General features: G+C 43.9%; 1 protein-coding gene across 1 annotated transcript in view; it reads left to right on the top strand.

Annotated features, from left to right (window-relative positions):
- The first annotated feature begins 690 nt into the window (after positions 1-690).
- Positions 691-23,247, top strand: part of LOC119445366 (myeloid leukemia factor 2) — a 40,936-nt gene continuing 18,379 nt past the window's right edge. Inside the window, exons 1-4 of the mRNA XM_037709673.2 lie at positions 691-859; positions 15,071-15,197; positions 16,599-16,727; positions 22,518-22,677. Coding sequence (XP_037565601.1) covers positions 807-859; positions 15,071-15,197; positions 16,599-16,727; positions 22,518-22,677 — 469 coding nt within the window. The 5' untranslated portion in view covers positions 691-806. The remainder of the gene's footprint in view (positions 860-15,070; positions 15,198-16,598; positions 16,728-22,517; positions 22,678-23,247) is intronic.

The raw sequence follows: 23,247 nt of genomic DNA, 5'->3' as shown, positions 1-23,247 counted from the left end.
AGAGATTGAGGGTTGTCTAGTTTGTTGGCACGCCCCCCTCCCCCCCCCCCCCTCACACTCGAGAAACAGTTGTACCAACTGTTTCTCGAGTGGGGGGTGCCACTGACAATGTGCCCCTCAGAGGGCACATTTTACGTTGCATGTGTGCTCTAGTTTTGTCTGTTTATAAATACGACTTGGGTAAAGTGCAGTCATTGTTCGCAATCTTTGTAATGAGCATTGGAGACTGGAGCCATAGACGTTGCTAGTCCTACGCAACACATGAACGACACAAATAAAAATTTTAATGTGACTACCACTTCTCCTGTACCAACCCTCCCCTCCTCCCTAAAAATTCACATACCCCTCCTGATTTCAATTCCTGGGGAAACCCCTGAGCCGCTCTCACCGAATGAAAACGTATCAAAGGCAGCACACACGGCAACTTTCCGAACCTATGAAGAGCCGTGCATTTTATTTAGTTGAGAGGAGGCTATGGTAAACATCAACAGCATATGGCTGTTGATTCGGCCATGTTCTGGTACACTCTAGCTTCACGCACGACGCAAGATTTTTTTCTGCGCAGTATTTCCTTTCGAAACACCCGCGTGTGCGTCACAGATCACGTGAATTTTGGCAAGAACCAGGCGTTTTGTACTTTGCTCCTCCTCCCTTGACAACCTCGCTGTCATCTACCGCGAGAGAGCGTTCCTCTCGGGATGTCGGTCAGTCGCAGAAGCATTGGAGGCATCGTCGCGCTGTCAGCGCCGTCGTCGCTGCTGCGTTAGGCTTATTGGTGTCTGCGGTTCCTCCCGTCGACCAGCAGAATGGCCCTCTTCGGATCGTTCATGAGAGACCTGGACAGCGACCCCTTCTTCGGGTGAGTACATCCTTGATCGATCCGCGCGGACTAGCTTCGTCGCGCTAGGGAGTCGCCCAGCGCTTCTGGGCGCCCACCCTTGGCTTGGCAACACTTTTCTGGCAACACATTCGGCACACTTTTCTGCGGCACACGCTCGCCGTGAAAGAGGCGTGTACCGTTCGGGCCTTTGTGCTGTGGTTGAATCCGCGCGTTGGCGAGAATGCCATTCGAGTCAGCGCATGGATTCGAGTCAATTTGTGGGCTTTCAAAAGCGCATCGCCAAAGGTTCTCCTCATTGGGCGCTCTCCCGAGTGCGGCACATCTCTTCTTTCGCGCTGTTGCGCGCATTTTACGGGCCACGTCGGCAGGTAGCGATCCTGCTGTTGGCGAGTTCTTGCACGACTGTGGAACCCAGCCCACAGCTAGGCCCATCTCACCTGGGGCGCACATTCGTCAGCGCTTTCTAATGAGACCCCCGGACGCTATGCGAACACAACAGGCTGGTAGAAACACGGCGGCATCGGTGGCTTGCCGTGATTATTTGTTGCGCAAAAGAACGGACGCAACCTTGGGTTTGATGCATGAGACGCGTGCTTCCTTGGACAGCAGCGAGTGGGCTCCTTTGATGGATAAATTGGTATGCCCATTTTAAGCTGTAAAATAATCGTGTGTAATAAAACAGCATTTAGATTAGGGTTGTGCAAATAATTTTTAGACTGAATGGGGATCAAATCGAATATTGACTTGTAAAGGTACTGAAAGTTGGGCGAGTTGGGCAAGTGCCTGTGTGTCACCTTTGCCTTGTGTTCTCGTTTCTGGTGTGTATGCAGCAGTTTGAAGTTGAATATTGACTACTTGTACAGTAGCTGGCTGTATAAACTACATTCACCAACTGAAGAACACAAAAACAACAGATTGACGTTTCGGCGCCCAGTACGGGTGCCTTGTTGAATAGCTTTTGCATAATTAACAGCCGTTTTAACAATCATTATAAAAGTATGTTTACATCCTTGTATTTGTAACGTTGGCAAGCTTCTGTCATTATTTTGCACATTATAAAATGTTTGTTTATAAACGTGCGAATGGAGCAATAAAAACAAATAAGTTTCTTTGCATGCACGAGACTGTTCAGATAGTGTAAATGATCGTTGTATAGCCGGTAAAGTATGCCTCTCTGAGCGACGTAGTTTGCTCCACTACGTAAGTTTTCATGTTTTATGCTGTATCACGGTGGTAGTGGTCTATACTATGCTCAGGGGGATGAAATTTATTGTACTTTTGATGCAACTTTATGTTTAGTTGCGCACAATGGACGTTTCAAAATAATATAAAAATATTTATATTAACAAATTTTGGCAACTCAATTTGAAGAGCAAATTGATTAGGATACCGTTGATTCGTTATTTAAAAATTTCGAATATTTGCATACCCCTAAATCAATTGCCACCGCATTGACATCAATCATCACAAGCTAAGACATCGCATCCAAAGCTAGCAGAGAAAGAATGCCAGCTTTCATTGCAGATTTCGCGGGGACGCTTATAACGTCTAAAATCACACAAAAGGTGTTCTTTGATTAAGCACTGCCATTGAGGCTACGTGATTGCATTGATTCATCGAACACACTCGCTGGCGAGTGCACTGCACAACAAGCGTCAATAGACCTTCCTGTCCGACAGCCTGTGAATGACACTAACAGCACTCACTCGAAGTGTCACTAAATTTGCTTGGTGGTTCTATAATACCAGTCACATCATAGGAAAATGTGGCACCACTGTTTGTGCCAGTTTAGCGTGAAATCTGGTTGCAGCTGCGGAAGTAAGGCTCTCTTGGAATTCACTCATAGCGCGCTTATGTTTCACGACATGTACAGAGAAAAATGTCCAGCTCACCTCTTTCTCCAAATTTAGTGACCGCACTACTACTTCATGCAACTACTTGCGTTTTACAAGTCATTTATGAGGGACTTGACTATTGCTGAATAATTGCCGAATTAATTTCTGTTATGCTAGCTCTTTCGTAATTGTAGGTACTACGATTTCTAGAATATTCCTTCACATTTTTTAGATTTAGCTCAAATAAAACAGCCTCGTGGTCGCTAATTTCCGGTACTAGCAATGTTGATTGTCAGGTTCGTTTGTGAATAATAGATCCAAGATATGCTTCCCACGGGTAGGCTCAAGAACAGTTGGTTTAAGGAAAATAGCCTCATGAAATTCATCATCAACATCGTCATCAGCCTATATTTATGTCCACTGCAGGACGAAGGCCTCTCCCTGCGATCTCCAATTACCCCTGTCTTGCGCTAGCTGATTCCAACTTGTGCCAGCAAATTTCCTAACTTCATTGCTCCACCTAGTTTTCTGCCGTCCTTGACTGCGCTTCCCTTCTCTTGGTATCCATTCTGAGTTGCTCATGACATTCACCAGAGCCTTATTGAAACCTCGGGCTGCCGAGATGTTTGCTTGCTGGTGCCAGTTGACGTTTGGCAAGAAGTCAGTGCCAACCTAAATAATCAGTTGTAATTGATTCAGTCAAGGAAGTTAGTTTCATAAGGCAATCAACTGAACTTCCGAGGAGGCGGTAAAATGAACAGATAAGGTTTTATCATATTGGAGCCTCAAGTGACACCACACTGTTACGCACGATCCTCAGTCGGTGTTTAACCGGGATGACTGAACTTTTTTGTCTACCAGTATGAACACACCCCCTCCATGGCTATTGTGGTTCTTCCGGTAGCACGTATGTGATTCTGGAAATACCTCATTATTTATTTATTTATTTATTTATTTATTTATTTATTTATTTATTTATTTATTCCTCACAGGCCCCGAGGAGCATTGGGTGAGGGGGGCACACCAATAGAAGTACAGTGCAAAAAAACCACAGTAACGGTACAAGAGACGCGGTACAAGGCAAACCACAGAAAATAAACACAAAGTTGATTCAAAAAGGCGTAAAAATACTCTTAACATGGAGATTACAAAACAAAGCAAACGCGAAAATGGCAAGAACGGATAACCAAGTACAAGTGGGACAGTAGTACAAAATAAAACAACATTCAAAGCAGCTGAAAAAAGTAGTACAGCAGAAAGCTGAAATCGCCGATTTCACTGGCCAGCCAGGATTCTGTTCCAATAACTACTGACGGCTTGGCAGTATACAGAAGGCTACAGAATTCATTTGTTTTATTTCTTATGCTACAACAATTGTTAATGCAAAGCGATTGTTAAATGCAAAGTTTAATGTGAAAATCCATTGAAGGGGAGATCGGGCTGAATTCGTTTTGGCCCCTCGCGGTACCCTAGAATACTGTTCACAGAACCCCTGGGTTCTGCGGAACCAAGTTTGGGAACCCCTGGTTTGGAGTATTATTTCAAAAGCCTAATTTCATTAAATTCATGGTAGGAGAGAATTAAAGCTAAGCTTCCATTTTCTTTATTTAATGACAATGCTCCAGTACTGCTGAATCAGTTTTACAAATGTATTTATTTTAATAATTAATTTTATTTACAAGGTTTCTGCTGGCCTTAGAATAAGGCCGTGAGCAGAAGTGGGCAGTGAGACAATGTCTCTCTGGTTGAACAAAATACATTATAGCACACTGTAATGTTATACAAAAGTGTTGAACAAAAAAAAACACTGAACACACAATTGGGAACATACTTAGTGAAATACAAATAAATTTACACAAGGCATAATGTATACTGAAAGATGTGCTAATGTCAGAACAACAAAAGGATAAGATCAGATACGGTGACAAAAAATGTTTTGCAATTTTTTCAGCTGCGCTAAAAAAGAAGGCACTGTTGCAGCATCCACAACATCCCTCGGGAGACCATTCCACTCACGTAGAGTTCGGGGGGAAAAAAGAATGCTTGTAGGTGTTAGTCCTACAAGAAAATTCTTAAAATTTTTTTTAATGATACGCCCGTGTAGGTCGTCTTGTAACTTTTTCTATGTATGCACTCGAGGCAATGCCATGTTTGTTATGATAGAGCAAGTACATGTATTTTAATCTTTCACGATATCGTCTTAGTTGCAAGGATTCCAAGTTCGCTGTCTGAAGAAGAGCACCAACTGAAATATGGCGACTGTATGAGCAAAAGATACAACGCGCAGATTTTCTCTGTACGTTCTCAAAATTATCAATATTTTGCTTAGTGTACGGATCCCAAACCACGGAGGTATATAGGTTTTATAAGCCAATACTTTTATTTGTTGAGTCGTCTGGCAGTAAGTATCTTAGGTATCTAAGTTTTTTCATGGCTTTCTTTTCTATAAAATTGATGTGGTCATTCCACCGGAGATCTGAAGTAATTATTACACCTAGGTATTTATAATAATTTACAGCAGTAAGACAGCGACCGTTAATCGAATACGGAAAAGTTAGTGGCACCTTCTTTCTTGATATTGTCATACAAACGTTTTTTTCTGTATTGATGCTCATTTGCCATTTCTCACACCAATATGTAGTTTGTCTAGAGCACTACTTAATTTCTGGTCATTAGGATTATTTACCTCATGGTAAAGGATGCAATCATCTGCGAACTTGATTTGTACAGGTATTTCCTTTACGATAATAAAAAGAGTAATGGCCTAAGGACCAACCCTTGCGGAATGCCCGATTTCACTGGTACCGGGCATGAACACGAGCTTGCGATCGATACACATTTACTCCTAGACGATAAGTATGCCTCTATCCATGACAACAATAAATTATCTTTTAGTATGGGTTTTAATTTCAATAAAAGCTTTTGATGGCGAGACATGATCAAATGCCTTCTCGAAGTCCAAAAAGATATCTGACTGTGTTTATCTAAGGATAAGGCAAAATCATGTATCATCTCAAGGAGTTGGGTAACCATCGACATACCCTTACGGAAACCGTGTTGTTGCCAATCAATCACGTCATTTTGCTGCAGAAAATTTGACACATGCTTAAAAATAATGTGTTCCAACATCTTTGAACAGGCACATAGTAAAGATATTGGTCTGTATGAAGTAATTAGTGAAGGGTTTTCAGCTTTAGGGATAGGAACAACTTTTGCGTGCTTCCGATCTGTAAGGAGTTCTGCAGTGGATAATGATTTCTTGAATATAAGAGACAGGTACCTCGAACATCATTCTGCATACTTTACTAGAAATGTGTTTTTGGTATACAATCAATTGCAAGGTGTTTTTTTCACGTCAGTAATAAGAAGCAGTGACAAAACGCCTTCTTCAGTTAGTGTTATGTCAGTAATTTGAGGGACGTCCTTAGAAATTACAAAATTGGGCTGTTTGCCATCGTCGACCGTGTACACAGAACCAAAAAACTTGTTAAATGATGACGCAAGTAGTGATTCATCGACCCCGGCCACGGCGGCCGCATTTCGATGGGGGCGAAATGCGAAAACACCCGTTTTAGGTGCACGTTAAAGAAACCCAGGTGGTCCAAATTTCCGTAGTCCGCCACTACGCCGTGCCTCATAATCAGATCGTGGTGTTGGCACTAAAACCCCATATTTTTTTTAGTGATTTCATCATCATCATCAGCCTATATTTTATGTCCACTGCAGGACGAAGGCCTCTCCCTGCGATCTCCAATTACCCCTGTCTTGTGCTAGCGTATTCCAACTTGCGCCTGCAAATCTCCTAACTTCATCATCCCATCTGGTTTTCTGCCGACCTCGACTGCGCTTCCCTTCTCTTGGTATCCATTCTGTAACCCTAATGGTCCACCGGTTATCCATCCTACGCATTACGTGGCCTGCCCAGCTCAATTTCTTCCGCTTAATGTCAACTAGAATATCGGCTATCCCCGTTTGTTCTCTGATACACACCGCTGTCTTCCTGTCTCTTAACGTTAGTCCTAAGATTTTTCGTTCCATCGCTCTTTGTGCGGTCCTTAACTTGTTCTCGAGCTTCTTTGTTAACCTCCAAGTTTCTGCCCCATATGTTAGCACCGGTAGAATGCAATGATTGTACACTTTTCTTTTCAACGACAGTGGTAAGCTCCCAGTCAGGATTTGGTAATGCCTGCCGTATGCACTCCAACCCAATTTTATTCTTCTGTAAATTTCTTTCTCGTGATCAGAGTCCCCTGTGAGTAATTGACCTAGATAAACGTACTCCTTTACAGACTCTAGAGGCTGGCTGGCGATCCTGAATTCTTGTTCCCTTGCCAGGCTATTAAACATTATCTTTGTCTTCTGCATATTCATCTTCAACCCAATTCTTACACTTTCTCGATTAAGGTCCTCAATCATTTGTTGTAATTCGTCTCCATTGTTGCTGAATAGGACAATGTCATCTGCAAACCGAAGGTTGCTGAGATATTCGCCGCTGATCCTCACTCCTAAGCCTTCCCAGTCTAACAGCTTGAATACTTCTTCTAAGCATGCAGTGAATAGCATTGGAGAGATTGTGTCTCCTTGCCTGACCCCTTTCTTGATAGGTATCTTTCTACTTTTCTTGTGGAGAACCAAGGTAGCTGTGGAATCCTTGTAGATGTTTCCTAGGTTATTCACGTATGCCTCCTGTACTCCTTGATTACGCAATGCCTCTATGACTGCTGGTATCTCTACTGAATCAAATGCCTTTTCATAATCTATGAAAGCCATGTAGAGAGGTTGATTGTACTCCGCAGATTTCTCGATTACCTGATTTATGATATGGATATGATCCATCGTAGAATATCCCTTCCTGAAGCCAGCCTGTTCTCTTGGTTGGCTGAAGTCAAGTGTTGCCCTTATTCTATTGGAAATTATCTTGGTGAATATTTTATACAATACTGAAAGCAAGCTAATGGGTCTATAATTTTTCAGTTCTTTAACGTCTCCCTTCTTGTGGATTAGTATAATGTTGGCGTTCTTCCAGCTCTCTGGTACGCATGAAGTTGTGAGGCATTGCGTATAAAGGGCCGCAAGCTTTTCAAGCATGATATCTCCTCCATCTTTGATTAAATCTACTGTTATTCCATCTTCTCCAGCAGCTTTTCCCCTGGTCATGTCTTTCAAGGCCCTTCTAACTTCAGCGCTAGTTATAGAAGAAGCCTCTGTATCCGGTTCATCACTATTTTGAATGAAAGTAGCTTGGCTGTTTTGGGCACTGTACAGGTCAGTATAGAATTCTTCCGCTGCTTTTACTATGTCATCGAAATTGCTGATGATATTACCATGCTTATCTTTCAGTGAATACATCTTGCCTTGTCCTATGCCAAGCTTTCTTCTTACTGATTTAATGCTGCATCCATATTTTACGGCTTCCTCAATCTTTCCCACGTTATAATTTCGAATATCTCTTACTTTTTTCTTGTTGATTAGTTTTGACAGTTCAGCGAATTCTATCTGATCTCTTGAGTTGGACATTTTCATCTTCTGTCGTTTCTTTATTAGGTCCTTTGTTTCTTGGGAGAGCTTACCTACTAGTTGCCTTAGTGCCCTACCTCCCACTTCAATTGCTGCTTCTGAGATCAACCTAGTTACGGTTTCAGTCATTACTTCTATGTTGTCTTTCTCTTCCTTTTCTAAAGCTGCATATTTGTTTGCAAGCACCAGCCTAAATTGGTCTGCTTTTACCCTTACTGCCTCTAGGTTGGCCTGTTTCCTCTTGACTAATTTCACTCTTTCTCTCTTCAAATTGAGAGAAATCCGAGACCTCACTAACCTATGGTCACTGCGCTTAACCTTACCTAACACTTCTACATTCTGCACTATGCTTGTATCGGCAGAGAGCATGAAATCTATTTCATTCCTTGTTTCTCCATAAGGGTTTTTCCAGGTCCACTTCCTGTTGCTGCGCTTCCTGAAGAATGTATTCATTATTCGGAGCCTATTCCTTTCCGCGAATTCTACTAATATCTCTCCTCTTGCATTCCTAGAATCGATGCCGTAGTTGCCAATTGCTTGCTCACCAACCTGCTTTTTCCCCACTTTTGCATTGAAGTCGCCCATGACTAAAGTATACTGAGTTTGCACCTTTCTCGTTGCTGCATTTCTCATTGATTTATCGGTGACTAATTCAAAGTCAATTAGGATTTTATACGCCTGTCACTTCTTAGGTGACATGTGTCGCCAGAACTTCACGGGAGACGAAAGCAGAAAGTTTTTTTAAAGATTAGTATTAAAGATTAGTTTAAAGATTAGATATAAAGTATTAAAATAGTACTTTTTTTATAGTTTCATTTAACTGTAGACTCATATCGGAAAGTTTCGATACATAAGCCGGTGTTGAGTTCTGGCGCAGCTTTTTGCACACTTTTTTTAGCTTTCGCCGCATGCGCACTACTTCTCTTGTCATCCATGGCCGAGTAGAATGTATTCTGATAATCTTCGAGGGAACATAATTTGATGCGCATTTCATTACAAGATTTCTGAAAAAAAACCACAAACCGTCGACAGAGCAAGTGCGTGACTCGTACAAACTATTGAAATCAGAGAATGATATATCTAACAAGTCAATAATGACGTCATTAGCACATGTAAAATTTGGCACTATGCATTCTTCTTTCACTTTTTTCATTATGCGCAGTGGAATGCTTAGAGATAACATTCGGTGGTCACCATTAAAGACGTACAAAGTAGAATTTCGACGAAGGATCTGCCACTCACAAGAAAAATGATCCAAAATAGATTGTGTGTTGCTTTGAACACGGGTGGCTTGTTTTACTAGCTGTGTTAGGTCATGGAAAAGGACAATGTCGACCAAAAGCTCAGCAGCACTAGAAAGTGCCTCTGGGTAGTCCTTGTCCCAATTAACGTGAGGAACATTAATATCGCCAGCTAACAGTGCATTACAAGAATTTGTATTGCAGGTACAGAGAATCATTCACTTCATCAAAAAAGGCTATTGGCCTCCGGAGGGCGGTAAAATGCACCCACAACCAGATTCAGTTCCTCAAGATACATTTTAATAATGACACACTCAATTACAGCTACGTCAGGCAGCCTGGTCACATTTAGTAGGTAGCTCTTAACGAGAATAGCTACGCCACCGCCACTGTCTTTCCAATAGATGCTATACCCGGCATGTGTTATTTCATCATTGTTAATCTAAGGCTTAAATAAGGTTTCGGTGATTACAATGACATGTGGTGCATGCACAAATATGATACTTTCCAAGCCATCGAGTTTATTAATAATACTACTGGCACTAAAGTGAATACATTGAAGACTCTGTTTCGGTTCACTGCTACGATTTCTTAACGACATTCCCTTGAACTGGCACTCTTTCTTTTGCGGTCTGCATCCGAAACGAATAGAGTACCATCACCTCTGATTTTATCATACGTTAATTTCACTCTTTCGCCTGCCCTTTGATTTTCCACCTGTACCTGTACCTTTTAAGTTTAAAGCCGTTTTTTTAGTACAGCTATTTTATCGCGGTGATCGATAAGTTTCACGATTATTGGGCGAGGCTTACTTGGTTGTTTGCAGCCAATTATGTGAATCCTTTCTGCATACGATATTTGCGTGCCTAAGATGTCGACAAATATGCCTTTGAGTACGCTTTCACTGAGCTCGTCGGAATTTTCGTAAATTTTTTCCAGGATACCAAAAACAAGTTATTTTGCCTACTTCTATCTTCAAGATCTACCAGTTTGCTTTCTAGGCTTCTGGCCCTTTTTTTACAGCTTATATGTCATTGCCTTCATTTTAGTTATAGCTTAAGTAACTTCTACTTTCTTTAACTTCAACTCAATACCGTCCAGCCTTTTCTGAATAATTTTCTGACCTTCTAAGAGTTTCGCAAGCAACTGTTGAACGTATGGGCCTGGGATTAGGCTCGACGTCGCCATACAACATAAGCAGAGAGAGAAGCAATTCGTGTCCAGCAGAGCAGATTCTGCATAGGATACGTGGGCATGTCAGCTGGACAAAAAGTGGGTCATTGCATTTGACAGATGAAACATCCTGGGCTGATGATGTCGATGTAGCCGCACGTGACATCTCCCAGTACTGTTTGTAGTAGTCTTGTGCATAGTCTTCAAAATTTCCCATGGGTTCAGCGAGGATGAGTGTGCAATGCATTCCTCTGGCCGTCGCTGTCGATTCAAAAGCGAGCAACTGCATGAAGAAAACAAACGGATTTGAGATGATGCCGACGCAAGGCCAGCCGACATGTCCACTGTGTATTTTGGCCATTCAGTAAATGTTCACGAAACTTGCCAAGTTTAGTCTGCAGCCCCTGATGTAGTCCATCTTTGCTGATGAAAAGCTAACTGGCCCCGAACAGATGCGATAAAAAATCATGACTTCAAGGAGAGTTGGCATTAATGCCACGATTGTTTTTTTTTTTTAATTATTTTGTGTCTTATCAAGACTCCCATCATGGTAAGAGTGGCTTTTTTCTATGGCATTGTACTAGTGCAATTGACTAATACCACTCAACCTATTTTTCTCTTTAGTCACCATTTTACATCAAATAAAGTATGCGCTACACAGCCACATTTGTTCTCTTATCCACCCTTCTGTCTTCCAGTCTTCTAGCCCTTTCCCTACCGCAAAAAATCCCGAACAATCTAGCAGTCTTGCTGGAATATTTCTTTTCACTCAATTTGTAGGTTGTTTTTGTTTTCCTGAACAAAACAGTACCTTTTTTTTTTTTTCAATTCAGTAAGGTTGCTTTATTTCGCAAATTGTGGGAAATAAAGGTTTGAGGAAAGCTTGTCTGCACAGCACTGAGGTGCTGCGACACCATGCCCTGTGGGGCTCGATACACTATGAGAAAAAAAAAAAAATACGAAAAGAAAATACTCTTAACTGTGCAAAACACATGTGCATGAATAATGGATACTGTTCCGCAGCTGTGAGATCCTCCGATCCATCCACATATTTCTCGGGAGTCCTCAGAGGAGAACACATCACTTTCTGTTAACAACTGAGCAACGCATTAAAGAGCTGTCTCCTGACAAGGAGCCATTAAAAAAATTTGCAAGACTCGTTCTCACGATGACTGTCAACAGTAATGCGTTATCATTAAATCAATAGTTACACATCTAAATGCATAATGTATGAGGCGGGACTGCTCTTTCGCACTTCCCTTAACAACACTTGGCGCCATCTAGCCTAGCCACGAAGCCTGCACGTGGCCTCCAAAATGCACGGCGTGACGGCGTCTGCGAATGCTGAAAAACACATGTGACAACCGGGCTTTTTTCTTGCGTCTGGAAGCACTCCGCCGTCGAGTGGCACTGCCGAGAAGTCCGCGTGTGACCTTCGAGACGAGAAGCGTGGTACGCCTGTCCCTATAAACGCCAAGAATTGTTCCCTCGCTTGCTGCACATTCAGTGGCACACTCAGTAACCCAAGTTGGAAAAAAGTTCATCGAAAAGTAGCACGTACCCAGTGCATTTGTGGTGCAGGCTGCGAATGCATTGAGTTGCTGTCCTCTAGGAACCCTTGTGACTGTTCAATTCTGCTCAGCATCAGAGAAATTTTAAGGAATCTTTTTCGTCATTAAGAGCGGCACATTCCCCCTGGTGTATACCTAGCTACCCAAGTTGGTGTCGAAGCCGTACATTGAAGAATGGCGCAAACCTACTGGCACATATCCGAGTGGCACATATCCAGTACTCCAAGTCGGTGTCAGAGTAACAGCGGTGCCAGCCAATTCCCGCATCTACAGTGACCCATGTCCATGTTGATGAGCGGCGCATATGTACACAATGCCACATACTTGGGGACCCAAGTTGGTCTGTGGGTTGGTTTCAAACCCTGTTCCCTCAGCACTACCCATTCGACCGACTACCCAGGGAGGGACCCAGGTAGGCGGAAAGACTATTAGATACAAAAATAGCCTCCTGAAAGTGTGCGAGACGCCCTCAAAATGCCGGTGCATTAATACTTCCTTTTGCATGCACTTTCATTTCCCTGCGGCAGGAAGGCAGCCATTTTCCCACACAGACATCGATTAGATGAGGCGGCAATAAATAGAAAGGCAAGACACAATAGCACAACGTGGACAAGTGGCCATCTAGCATTAAAAATTGCAGCTGGACGAAATTTGACGACTACAGTGGTCGTCGGTTCGCTATGAGAGTCATTTCCGGTTCATGACTATACTCGTCAGCAGTGAGAGTTAGTCCTGTCATATTTCGTTCCATAATTTATTGCACAGTCCTTAGCTCTTTCTCAAGCTTGAAGGGACACTAAAGGCAATTATTATGTCGACATGAACTGTTAAAGTACCATTGCATATACCTTGCAGCACTTGTTTCGTGCCAAGAAAAGACTTAGTTTGAGAGAAAATCACATATGAAGTGGCTGCATCTCTTTAGGGCAATTCAAATCGCCTGCCCCATTGTTGCACTCCTAAGGATGGTAAGGAAAAATTATGGAGATCCCACGCACCGTGGGAATGGACGTTATGCGAAGCATTAACCATTTCGGCAACGCCAACATCAGCGTGTACCTAGCGGCTCAAGTTGGTGGGCACCGCCATCTACATGGTGTAGGAGGCTAGATACATTCAAAGTGCCTGAAATTCGCAAAGAATGCTTCGCATTGAAAAAAAGCCAGCGGGGCGCACGATGTAAATGCGACGTGGTCCCTCCTTGGCTGGGAGAAAGCAGGGAAGAAGAGGTGCTTGTAAACGCGGCTGTTCAAGCTATTAAGTCTGGCAGCATGGTGACATAACATTTCAATTTATTTAATCATTTCTACAATGAACCAATCTGAAAAAATTAGTCCAGTAAGATTCTCACTTGGTGGCACCTTACAAGTTCTAGTGTATGAATGCATTATGGGTGGACTTCATCCACTTTGGAGGTATCGTCGTTTCGCTAGCTGTCACGAGGGAAGTATGTAAGTGGCACGAGGCGCATGCGTCAAATGTTTCAAAGAGCAACATTGGCAATAGTGCGTGCAATTGTGGCCTAATGGTTAGAGCATTGAATAGTTTATTAAAATTTTTATTGATGTGCCCAGAAACAGCATACAATAAGCCTTCTAATTTGGGGCACAATGAAGAAAACGGCGCAAAAAGAGATCATGAACAAAATGCATATAACTATACAAGCAGCAGGCTGGCAGCTTGCTTGTACCTATTTTACTGGTAGGTACCCAGTGGCAGCTCTCGCCTGCATCCCACAGCCACGGCGGATGCTATAGCAGAATGCCAGCATTATGACCATTGTTCTTGCAAAGTAAAATGTGTAGGAATGAATCACTGCTTTTGTAAAAATTAACAAGGGCTCAAAAGGGTTTATGTGTGCAGTGACATTTTAAAGAGTATGTGATTTAATTACAGGCAACTGAAATTCTTACTGCAAACTGCTCTGAAGAATCAGCTTCGCTTGAAACAGTGTTGTGATATTGCAAGGTTGCACAAGTCCACTGTCTTTTCTTTTATTGCGATAGCAATTATATGGACACTCCAAAGCAGATTTCTGCCGTCGGCGTCGCCGTCGCCGCCGTGAGGTTCCGTATGACGTCAATGAAGATGAAATCGTCGCCGCGCGCCGCCGAACGCTGTATGTGCAAGTGAAAGGGCGCGAGGGACGCGCGCTTTCACGGGGAGTGAACGCACGGCGGAGAACAAACGCGCGTTCTGTGCCGTGCTCCTTTAGGGCTGCAGAAGTAGGCGTCTCTTTCCTCCTTTACAATCACCATATATGTAGAGCAAACACGCCTTCTTCTGACGCACGAAAGGCCGTGGGAGGGGGGGGGGGGGGGGGCAGGGAAGGGAGGCGACGTTTAGCTGCGGCACCAAGTGCCTATTTATATCAGAGGCTCCGGCAACAGTCACCAACGCCGCACGCATTTTGTGCGAACGCTGGCAAAACGCCGACGGCGTCGACAACAGTGCTGTGTGTTGCCGGTGCTGCTGCATGTCCAAGTTTGAACAGCGGATAAAACTACTATCCTTACTCCGTATAGCTCTCTACTAAGTTGCTATCGCAATTGATGCTTCGCCTTTCGGGTGAAACTGCGACAACTTTTTTTAATTGAAATGCACACCGATGGGATAGAATCATTTCAAATTTTCTATCAGCTTGAATTAAGGGCTGGATTTCGCTTTAATTGGTAAGCATTATGAAGTGCAAGGTATTTGCATGGACTTCGTTCATTTACTGACTTTAATCATTTATATAGCACCTGGCTTTTTGAACGTTATGCATTCCTTGAAACAATGCTAAAGGCAAACGAACAAGTGCCTTGTTGCTTGTTTGACGCTTTTAGTTACGACACCAACTCCCCCAACTGTTTTGCTTGTGCATTCATTGAGCCTTGTCTTCTTTTGCAGTCCGTTTGAAGGCATGAGGCAGATGGAGGCCATGCTGGGCCCCATGCTGGGAGCATTCCCAGGAATCGGGGGCACACGACGTTCGGCTAGCCTTGGGCTTTTCCCGACTGATATGTTCTCCACCATTGTGAGTGCCCAATGGGTTGTAACCCTGGAGTGCTTATCAGGTTTTGTTTGACTTGCATGCAGTCCAAAAGTTCCTGAGCCCTTCTGTTCATGTGCAATTTTCAAATCATAATGTTGCTCTGGTCGTTCAAAATCTTGTGTCAAGGGATTTTGGAGCAGCTCGGGGAGCAGTAATAATGCCATTTTGGAGCAGTTTCAGAACATTCTAATTATGTTTTGGAGCATGTTTCTAGGGTCACCCACCTTTAGCCTGCTCCAAATTTGAATTTTCCTGCTCCAAAAATTGCTTCAAATCCTTTTTCAGCTGTTGCAACCCTTTGCATGGGTCAATAGCCCAAAAGGTGAAGAATGCAATAATGCAAGTGTTTTAAATAATGGTCAATGTAAGTGCCATCATAACTCATTGAAGTTCACTTTTTGCAATTTGGGAATGATGTGGTAAGGAATAGAGCAAAGTAATTACATTTTGAAGCCATAACTTTAAAACCTGTTTGCATTATACCACTTATGGTACATGCAGCTTTCTACTGCAAAAAAAAAAAAAAAAATTCTGATGCACCTGCTCTGGGTGTGGAGAAATCAACGCTGGAAAATTGCAGGTTCAAAACAATTGTTTATAGCAGGGACACGGTTTAATGGAGGTAACTTCGTTGTTGCTTGACCAAGATATTGACAAAAGAATTTGTTACTGTCATTTGTGTTTTACACAAATATAGTGTGAGAATGCATTGGAAGAACTGCACCAGAATGAGTAGGGCTTTGGAGTGCCCTGGAGTCATCCAAACACTTCTGAAGTTTAATCATTGGCCGTAGTTGGTGTTGTGGGCAAAGACACCACGACTGGTGTTGTGAGCAATGAGACTGGACACGAGGTGAGCGCTATTTCACAAGGTGCGTTCACCACGCCACAAATAAATTGAAAAATACCATGCTACTTAGCGTGTTCCTGCAAATTATCATTAACATGTAGCACCTGATGAAGGAATCTTGGCTGTGTCAATGTTTTGTTATTGGTGTGCAGTCTGGCGAAAGCACCTGTGAAACGTTTTTCAAATACAGCATAGCAGTTATTCTTCCAGGACTGATTATAATATTATAATACCCTCGGTTTTTGCATCTGCGAGCATAGAATGAGCATAGGTAAGCAGTACCATTCACAGGCATTTCTCGTGTCAGTTATAGTACTTGGTAGTCATGTACTGCAATTCAGCAGTTGGTCTACGAGGGCAATTCAAAAGAAAATATGAAATTCCTAATAAAATTCAAAATTTTGTGCCTTCAAGTTGACCAAACTGGTGCTAGTAGTGTAAAAGAAGTTCAGTAGGTGATGGAAGCATTGAACAAATGGGGTCTCAATGTGAAGCGCCGACCTGCAGCTGGCTCTCCCTCCCTCTCTGTCCAGGGCCGCCTCTCTCAGGACCCTAACTGCCACAGCTTCTCGTCATCCTCGGTGATGACGATGACGACTGATGAGAATGGGCGACCGCAAGTCTACCAGGCCACCCAGTCAACTCGCACTGCCCCGGGAGGGGTGAGTTCTGCATGGCCTGCCTCATCACATGCACACTTGTTGCAAACACTCAGCAGGTAGGATGAACCAAGAGGCTTGACTGTACAGTTAAACCTCAATAAAATGAAGCCAATAAAATCATCACTTTCCTTCGTTATTTTGAAATTTTATTCTATCGAAATTCAGCTGCGCTCGAATGCACACTGCTGCAAGCAGCGGCATGTAATTGAACAATTTGACCATCTACGTCCATGGGAGTTTCCATTAATTGCCTTGGTATTCCTTCGCGGGAGTGAAATTTTGTTACGCTCGAACCTCTTTTAACGAAGTTGCAAGGGGGAGCCGAAATTACTTAGTTATATCTATTACAGTCGAAGCTCGACAATTCGAACTCGAAGGGGCCCTAAAATTTGTTCGAATTAAAATAAGGACTTATTCTTCAAGTATTCATGCCCCATAGCACGATGTATGAATAGTGCGAATCGGGAAATATTGTGGCCCGCAAGCACACAGCGAGCGAGGACCATGAAACTGCCCACACCAGCCAATGCTTGCTCGGCAGGGAAGCGGAGTTGCTGAGGCCAAATCCGCTTCCTTGCCGCCCTCCTCCCACACCTTCGACATTTCCTGCTCGTACAGCTGTTGCCGATTGCCGCGCACAAAAGCATGGCCTTCGAGATACGTTCCCGGTAACGCGGTGAAGCTGTTCGTAGGGGGTGTGAATTCGCTGTCGCTGTCGGAATAGTAAACGCGCAGAAGCACATTTTATTGCGAAATGCATTTGTACCGTCACCGTGGATGTCGCTTTGAGGTTTCGTGTAAAGTCTCTAAAGTGTTTACTTCGGTGGCGGCTGCCGTATCTTGAAAGCGAACTGCGATGTGTAAAAAGTGTGCGCCCGCGCGGGCTTATCTTCAAAGCGAACTGCAGACAAGGTCAATATCTTGCGTTTCTTCGTCGAAGCACTCATGCTTGGAATGTCACACCAGGTACTAGATGCGTGGACGCGTGTCGTTTGCACAAGCGCGAGGCGTCTGAAACGAAGAGCGAGCGACACGATGGCGTCGTAGCGTCGTATAGTGTCACCTAGTGTCAGGTTAGTGAAGTGAAGCACAGAGACTTGCGCAGTAACCAAAGAGTGGCGCTGCCAGCGCATTGAGGGAAAAAAAAAAGATTTTTCTTTTCCTTTGGCAACATCAACAGGAAAAGGAGAGTGCCGGTTTGGTGGGCTAGGCCAGCTGCAGCAAGTGGCGGGATCAGGTTTGAATGAAGGGAGGGGGAAAGGTCACGCCCGCGGCAGCAAGGCAAGATCGCCAGGTCGAGGGATGCAGGCCCGCCTCGTGCATGCACACGTGCGCTCGCTCTCGCCTCGCAGTCGCCGTGAATTCGAGCGCCACTTCCGGTTGGTGCTTCCGGTTGCTGCTCGCTTTAAAAAATGACAAAATTTGGGGTGAAATCTCTAGGTTGGCGACGGGGAAAATTCGTTATTTCGAGGGGGTCACCCGCTGCCACTTCGTTACGTAGAGGTTTCAAATACATGTGCTTCTATGGAGTAACGGCGGGGAATAGAAAAACTTCGTTATATCCAGGAATTCGTTATATGGAGGTTCGTTATAAGCAGGTTTAACTGTTAAGAGCATGGTGAATTAAGAGCACGGTGAAGGCGAGCAGCAGTGTGGATGCATGTGACACTGTTTATTCTGGAAAAGGTTTTGCTGTGTATAATGCACATGTGCATGACAAATGAAATGAACTGGGCACTATAACAGAATACAGATCGGTTAACACAACAAAAAGATACACGCACACAAGAGAAAATAATGTGGCGAGGTCAAATGGAACCAGTACAGCACGCAGGTGTAACACTTAATCGCATCATCTAAGGATGATAATTCTATTTCTGGGGAGAACTATTCAGGGCTGATCGAGACAACTTGAGCTTGTCTTTTTTATATGATGCGCTTAACTTATTTTGCTCGTCAGTTGGTCTGGGTGGTGCAAAACAATTTTTGTCACAAAGCATTGTCATGCGAGATTGAAGTTACTAAATTATTTAGTTGCAGATGATGCAATTGCAGTATAGGTTTCAACTAAAACAGTAATAATTTTTATCCACTACTCAGGTCTACTCTAGCGTGGAGTGACGAAGAAAAAAGAAAGTCTCAGTTTCATCTGAAAGATGAAGCATCGATTACGATACCGAATTTGTAGACAGCTATACAAAGTAAGGATAGTAGTTGATCGGCTGTATCAACTTGAAAACATTCACTTACTAACTAAATTAACAAGCATGGTGTCACGTGTGCACAAGCAAACATGAACACATTTCACTCGATGAACGCGGAAATTAGCTGTCGAAATGCTGGAGTGAGGAAGCGCGGCACCTTCGTGCTACCTCTCGCTTCAACGTGAACTAAGCGACAAAAACACAGCACACACGAAGCTATCAGCACTCGGCACACTCCGTCCCCATCGCAGATAGCTTTCAAGATAAGGCCCGCGCAGCCACGCCATACGCAGCAGCTGCCGGAGTAGAACGCCCTTCCCTCCCCCGGTGCCTTGTGTGCGAGCCGCCATCGTCAGCTCGCATTCGCACACTTTCACTCGCACATACGGCGCACAGCGACAATAACGATATCGCCCTTGGACTTTATACGGAACATCATGCCAACAGCAGAAATGCGCCTGGAGCGTCCATACGATTGCTATCGCAATAAAAAAGGCACACCGTGTGTCATAGAGATTCCCGAAGTCAGTCACAAATATCTCGGCTGTCATTGCACCACTTCTAGCTCTTTTCCCACGCACGTGCAAAGCTTGGAGAATGGATAAAAGCAGTTACTTATGTTGAAATTGTGTATCACACACATTGCAGTATTGAGGTTCAGAACACAAGTAAGTCGTAAAATGTTAAATGCTTTGTTATATCAAGAATTTCGTTATATTTTTGGCTTAACTGTACTTTCGTTAGACTCTGGCTAATGTGATCTTTTGGTTAGTTCAATCATGACTCAAGTTCCCAGCCTGTGCCTATGCTTTTTTATGGGCTTTCATTATTTTCATCCTGAAATTGACCCTCACCAGATAAATCCCACTTGACTGGATTAAAATGGTGAGTGCTGAATCTGTTGGTGGTGCTAGTGAATGCCTCAAAAACGTTTCTTGCCAAAAATGCCAGTTTTGAATCTGCCCTATGAAGTGAAAAATGGCAGCTCACACTGAATGATTTTAACATGCACATATCTAAAATAGGTTCAGGAATATGCTGTGATGTGTAATACCACACCGTACCATCACAGCCATTGCGATCACAAGATGGCAACAAAACAGGCTTTTAGTCTTTGATTAGAACACTCAGTTATTTTGCACACTAAGCGAGTGGTAACAAAGTGGCACTTGGTGTTTTCAGTGTTCCCAAGAATTGCATGCATCCCAGTACAAATTAGCCAAGTCTAGGCATAGGCCACCATTCCATTTGCTATTGTTGCGGTCAAGTCGTTCAGTAATATTTGCTGTCCTGTTCTAACTTCATGCCCACTCAAGTATAATGGCAGCCAAAATTTTGGTGCCGTGCAAGCTTTCACTTCCTGTACCCTATCTTCTTGTACCACTTTGCAAGTGATACAGTCAATTCCGGATATCTCGAACTCGGATATATCAAATTATTGCTTATATCAAACCGTTGTAAATCCCTTGGAAATCCCATGTAAAAGTATAGCACTGCATACTCTATCACTCCCGTTCATCACCACATTCGATATATCGAATGCTGCACCATGCTGCACTCCTGCAAGAGCACTTCTCCGAACGGAACCGCGATCACTTCTCGTTTCATCAGTAGTATTCATGCCCATGAAGTGACATGGTTTTGGCAGATGCTGTAGAACAAGGCATTGAATCTGAAGTGCAGTGCATACCATGGTGGGAAAATGAGCGAGGTGCATGTCTTGAAGTGACACTTGTGGCAAGGACGCTCCTTAATGGCGGGTTTGCTTTCGTAATCTTCACCGCAAGGCAGTCGTGTAATGAAGTGAAGCATACTGACAGCAGAAAGACCGCCGTGCAGTGAAGCATTGTACCTGCGGCTGTTGGTTATCAGAAAGGTAATCGCCACGCTGCTTCAAGAAGGCCTCCTCGTCCAATACGTGCATTCCTCAAGAATACAAGGATAGCACTCTGTCTTTTCACTGAGTGGTTCGGTGCACTGGAGATGTCTGCACTGCTGGAATTGTCTTGGAAAGTTTCCGTGAACGGCATTTTCGGGTTCCCTTGCCCTCCAGGAGTTCTACCGAATTTGAAGGGTTCATTATAACAGTACGGTAGTTTTTAAAATATTTGTTAGATCTAGAAAATGTGTAAATGCAGGGAAATATCATTATAATCGGTAATTCGTTATATCTGGGATTATTATATAAGTGGGTTCAACTGTATATCGGTTTCCGCAGAGTGCGCCACACATTTGGTGCAGAAGTTAAAAACTTCTGCATCGCCACGTTGAATCCGCGTCAAGCAACACTGGTCTTTGTCACCATTGCACTTCTCGCTCTCTCACTGCGGCGCCCAACCTACGCCAGCCTGCGCGATGTGCCACATTGAGAAAGGGAAGTGTGATGGCGAACCACTGCTCACGCATGGTAGTGCAAAACACCAGTGAATTCACCTCTCTCCCTCACTGAGGCACACACTCATGCTGGTGCTGTCTCGGTTGTCATGAGATGGTCAAGCCGAGCCAGAATGGCGAAGTTCGTTGGCCTCCTCATTAACATAGCCGAGCCAGTTGAGAGCAGCGGATCAGCCTGGATCAGCTGCGTAGTTGGCGCAACACGGTGTGCCACATTCTGCTCGACTATCACTGACTTTGTTTGCTTCGAAGAGTACAAGCTACGTCCTTTGACTGTGTCGCAGTTTCGCCAGTTACAGGACACTATAGACGAGCCAAGTGGAAATGAAAGACCATCACATAAGAACAGGAGGCAGCTATTGTAAAAGCAGTCGTGTCAGGCGCTAAGAAGATGTGTGGGCTGCGCACTGTGAAGATACTCTTGCTGTTTTTTTTACAATTTCATCGCATATGTGGCCATGTAGCAGTTTCACGGTCTGCGCATCATTTTCTGTGCATGTGTAAAGTTGTGCACCCCATTGGACATATATAATGCAGTAAAAGGCAATAAGGGATAGAACAATGTAATCTTGCCTTCAACTTCAATATAACGAGATTTTACTGTAGACCTTGCCACAAGGACACAATGCCAGTACCGCAGGGAGTACAGCTGGAACTTTGTTGAAACTCGCTGTTCTCATGTGCCCCGCTGCTTGAGGCTCTTATCTATGCAGATGTTTGCTTTTTGAGGGAAACTCGTCAACCTTGTCCAACCTTCTTGATATACGGTGCAATATCGATTGCAGGTACATGTTTGCGCGAGTTCACCAGGGCACTTTCGTCCAGCAATTTTCATCTTTTCCAGCTGTCACTGAGAGGCACATATAAAATAAATTAGAGAAAAATTATAGGGTTTTACGTGCCAAAACCGCCCTGATTATGAGGCACACCGTAGTGGGTGACTCCGGATTAATTTGGACCACCTGGGGTTCTTTAACGTGCACCTAAGTACACGGGTGTTTTCTGCATTTAGCCACCATCGAAATGCTGCCGCCGTGGCTGCAATTTGATCCCGCAACCTCATGCTAGACATACCCAGTCGCATGCCTTATAGTTATTGCATGCCTCATAGTTATTGTAATTGAGTGGCTTGCATCACCTAAATGCGAGCAATGCATGTTGCTTACCACCAAGCATAATTTCTGACTTTCAGGTGAAGGAGACCCGGCGATCACTGCAGGACAGTCGGTCTGGCCTGCAAGAGCTGACAATTGGCCACCATTTGGATGACCGTGCACACATTGTGGGACGCAAGCGCAATCGCCTCACAGGAGAGGAGGACCAGAGCGTGGAATATGTCAACCTGGATGAGGGTGAGTTTAAACCTGTTAGCATCCAGGGGCATCAGGTAGTGCCTCGGCCACCTGGTAAAAATTAAAAAAAAAAGCAAGGTTTCTCAAGTTGATAACTAGAAATGAAATAGAGAGCTGGTTTCTCAGGCTGGAGTGTAAATTTTTGCTAAGGTGCATCAGCTGGCGGAAGCCTTGTGAACGTGTAGTTTGTGAATTGCTTCATTACATCTGCCTCGCATGTGGTTTTCTTGTCTACTGTTGAAAATGGCAATGCCAGTCCCCGTGAGAAAGTGTCTGACCTTTGAACAAAACGTTCTTGTGGTACGTGAGGTGGAAAAGGGCAACCAGCAGAAATGAAAAATCTCAAAGGGATTTGGCGTACCGAACTCAACATTGTCAACTGTAGTGAAGAACAGGGAAGCCATACTAGACGGCTTTGATAAAAGCTTGTTAGCCAAACAAAACCACGACCGTGATTCCAAGTGTCCTGAAGTGGAGAGTGAGCTTCTTGAGTGGCTGAAAAATGCTAGAAGTGCGAACCTCCCCATGAATGGACCTGCACTGACCTCAAGAGGCGAAGCTCTAGCCCTC

This window comes from Dermacentor silvarum, chromosome 3 (assembly GCF_013339745.2).
Source record: "Dermacentor silvarum isolate Dsil-2018 chromosome 3, BIME_Dsil_1.4, whole genome shotgun sequence".
In the NCBI taxonomy this organism is placed as follows: Eukaryota; Metazoa; Arthropoda; class Arachnida; order Ixodida; family Ixodidae; genus Dermacentor; species Dermacentor silvarum.
This window is presented reverse-complemented; position numbering and strand designations above follow the sequence as displayed.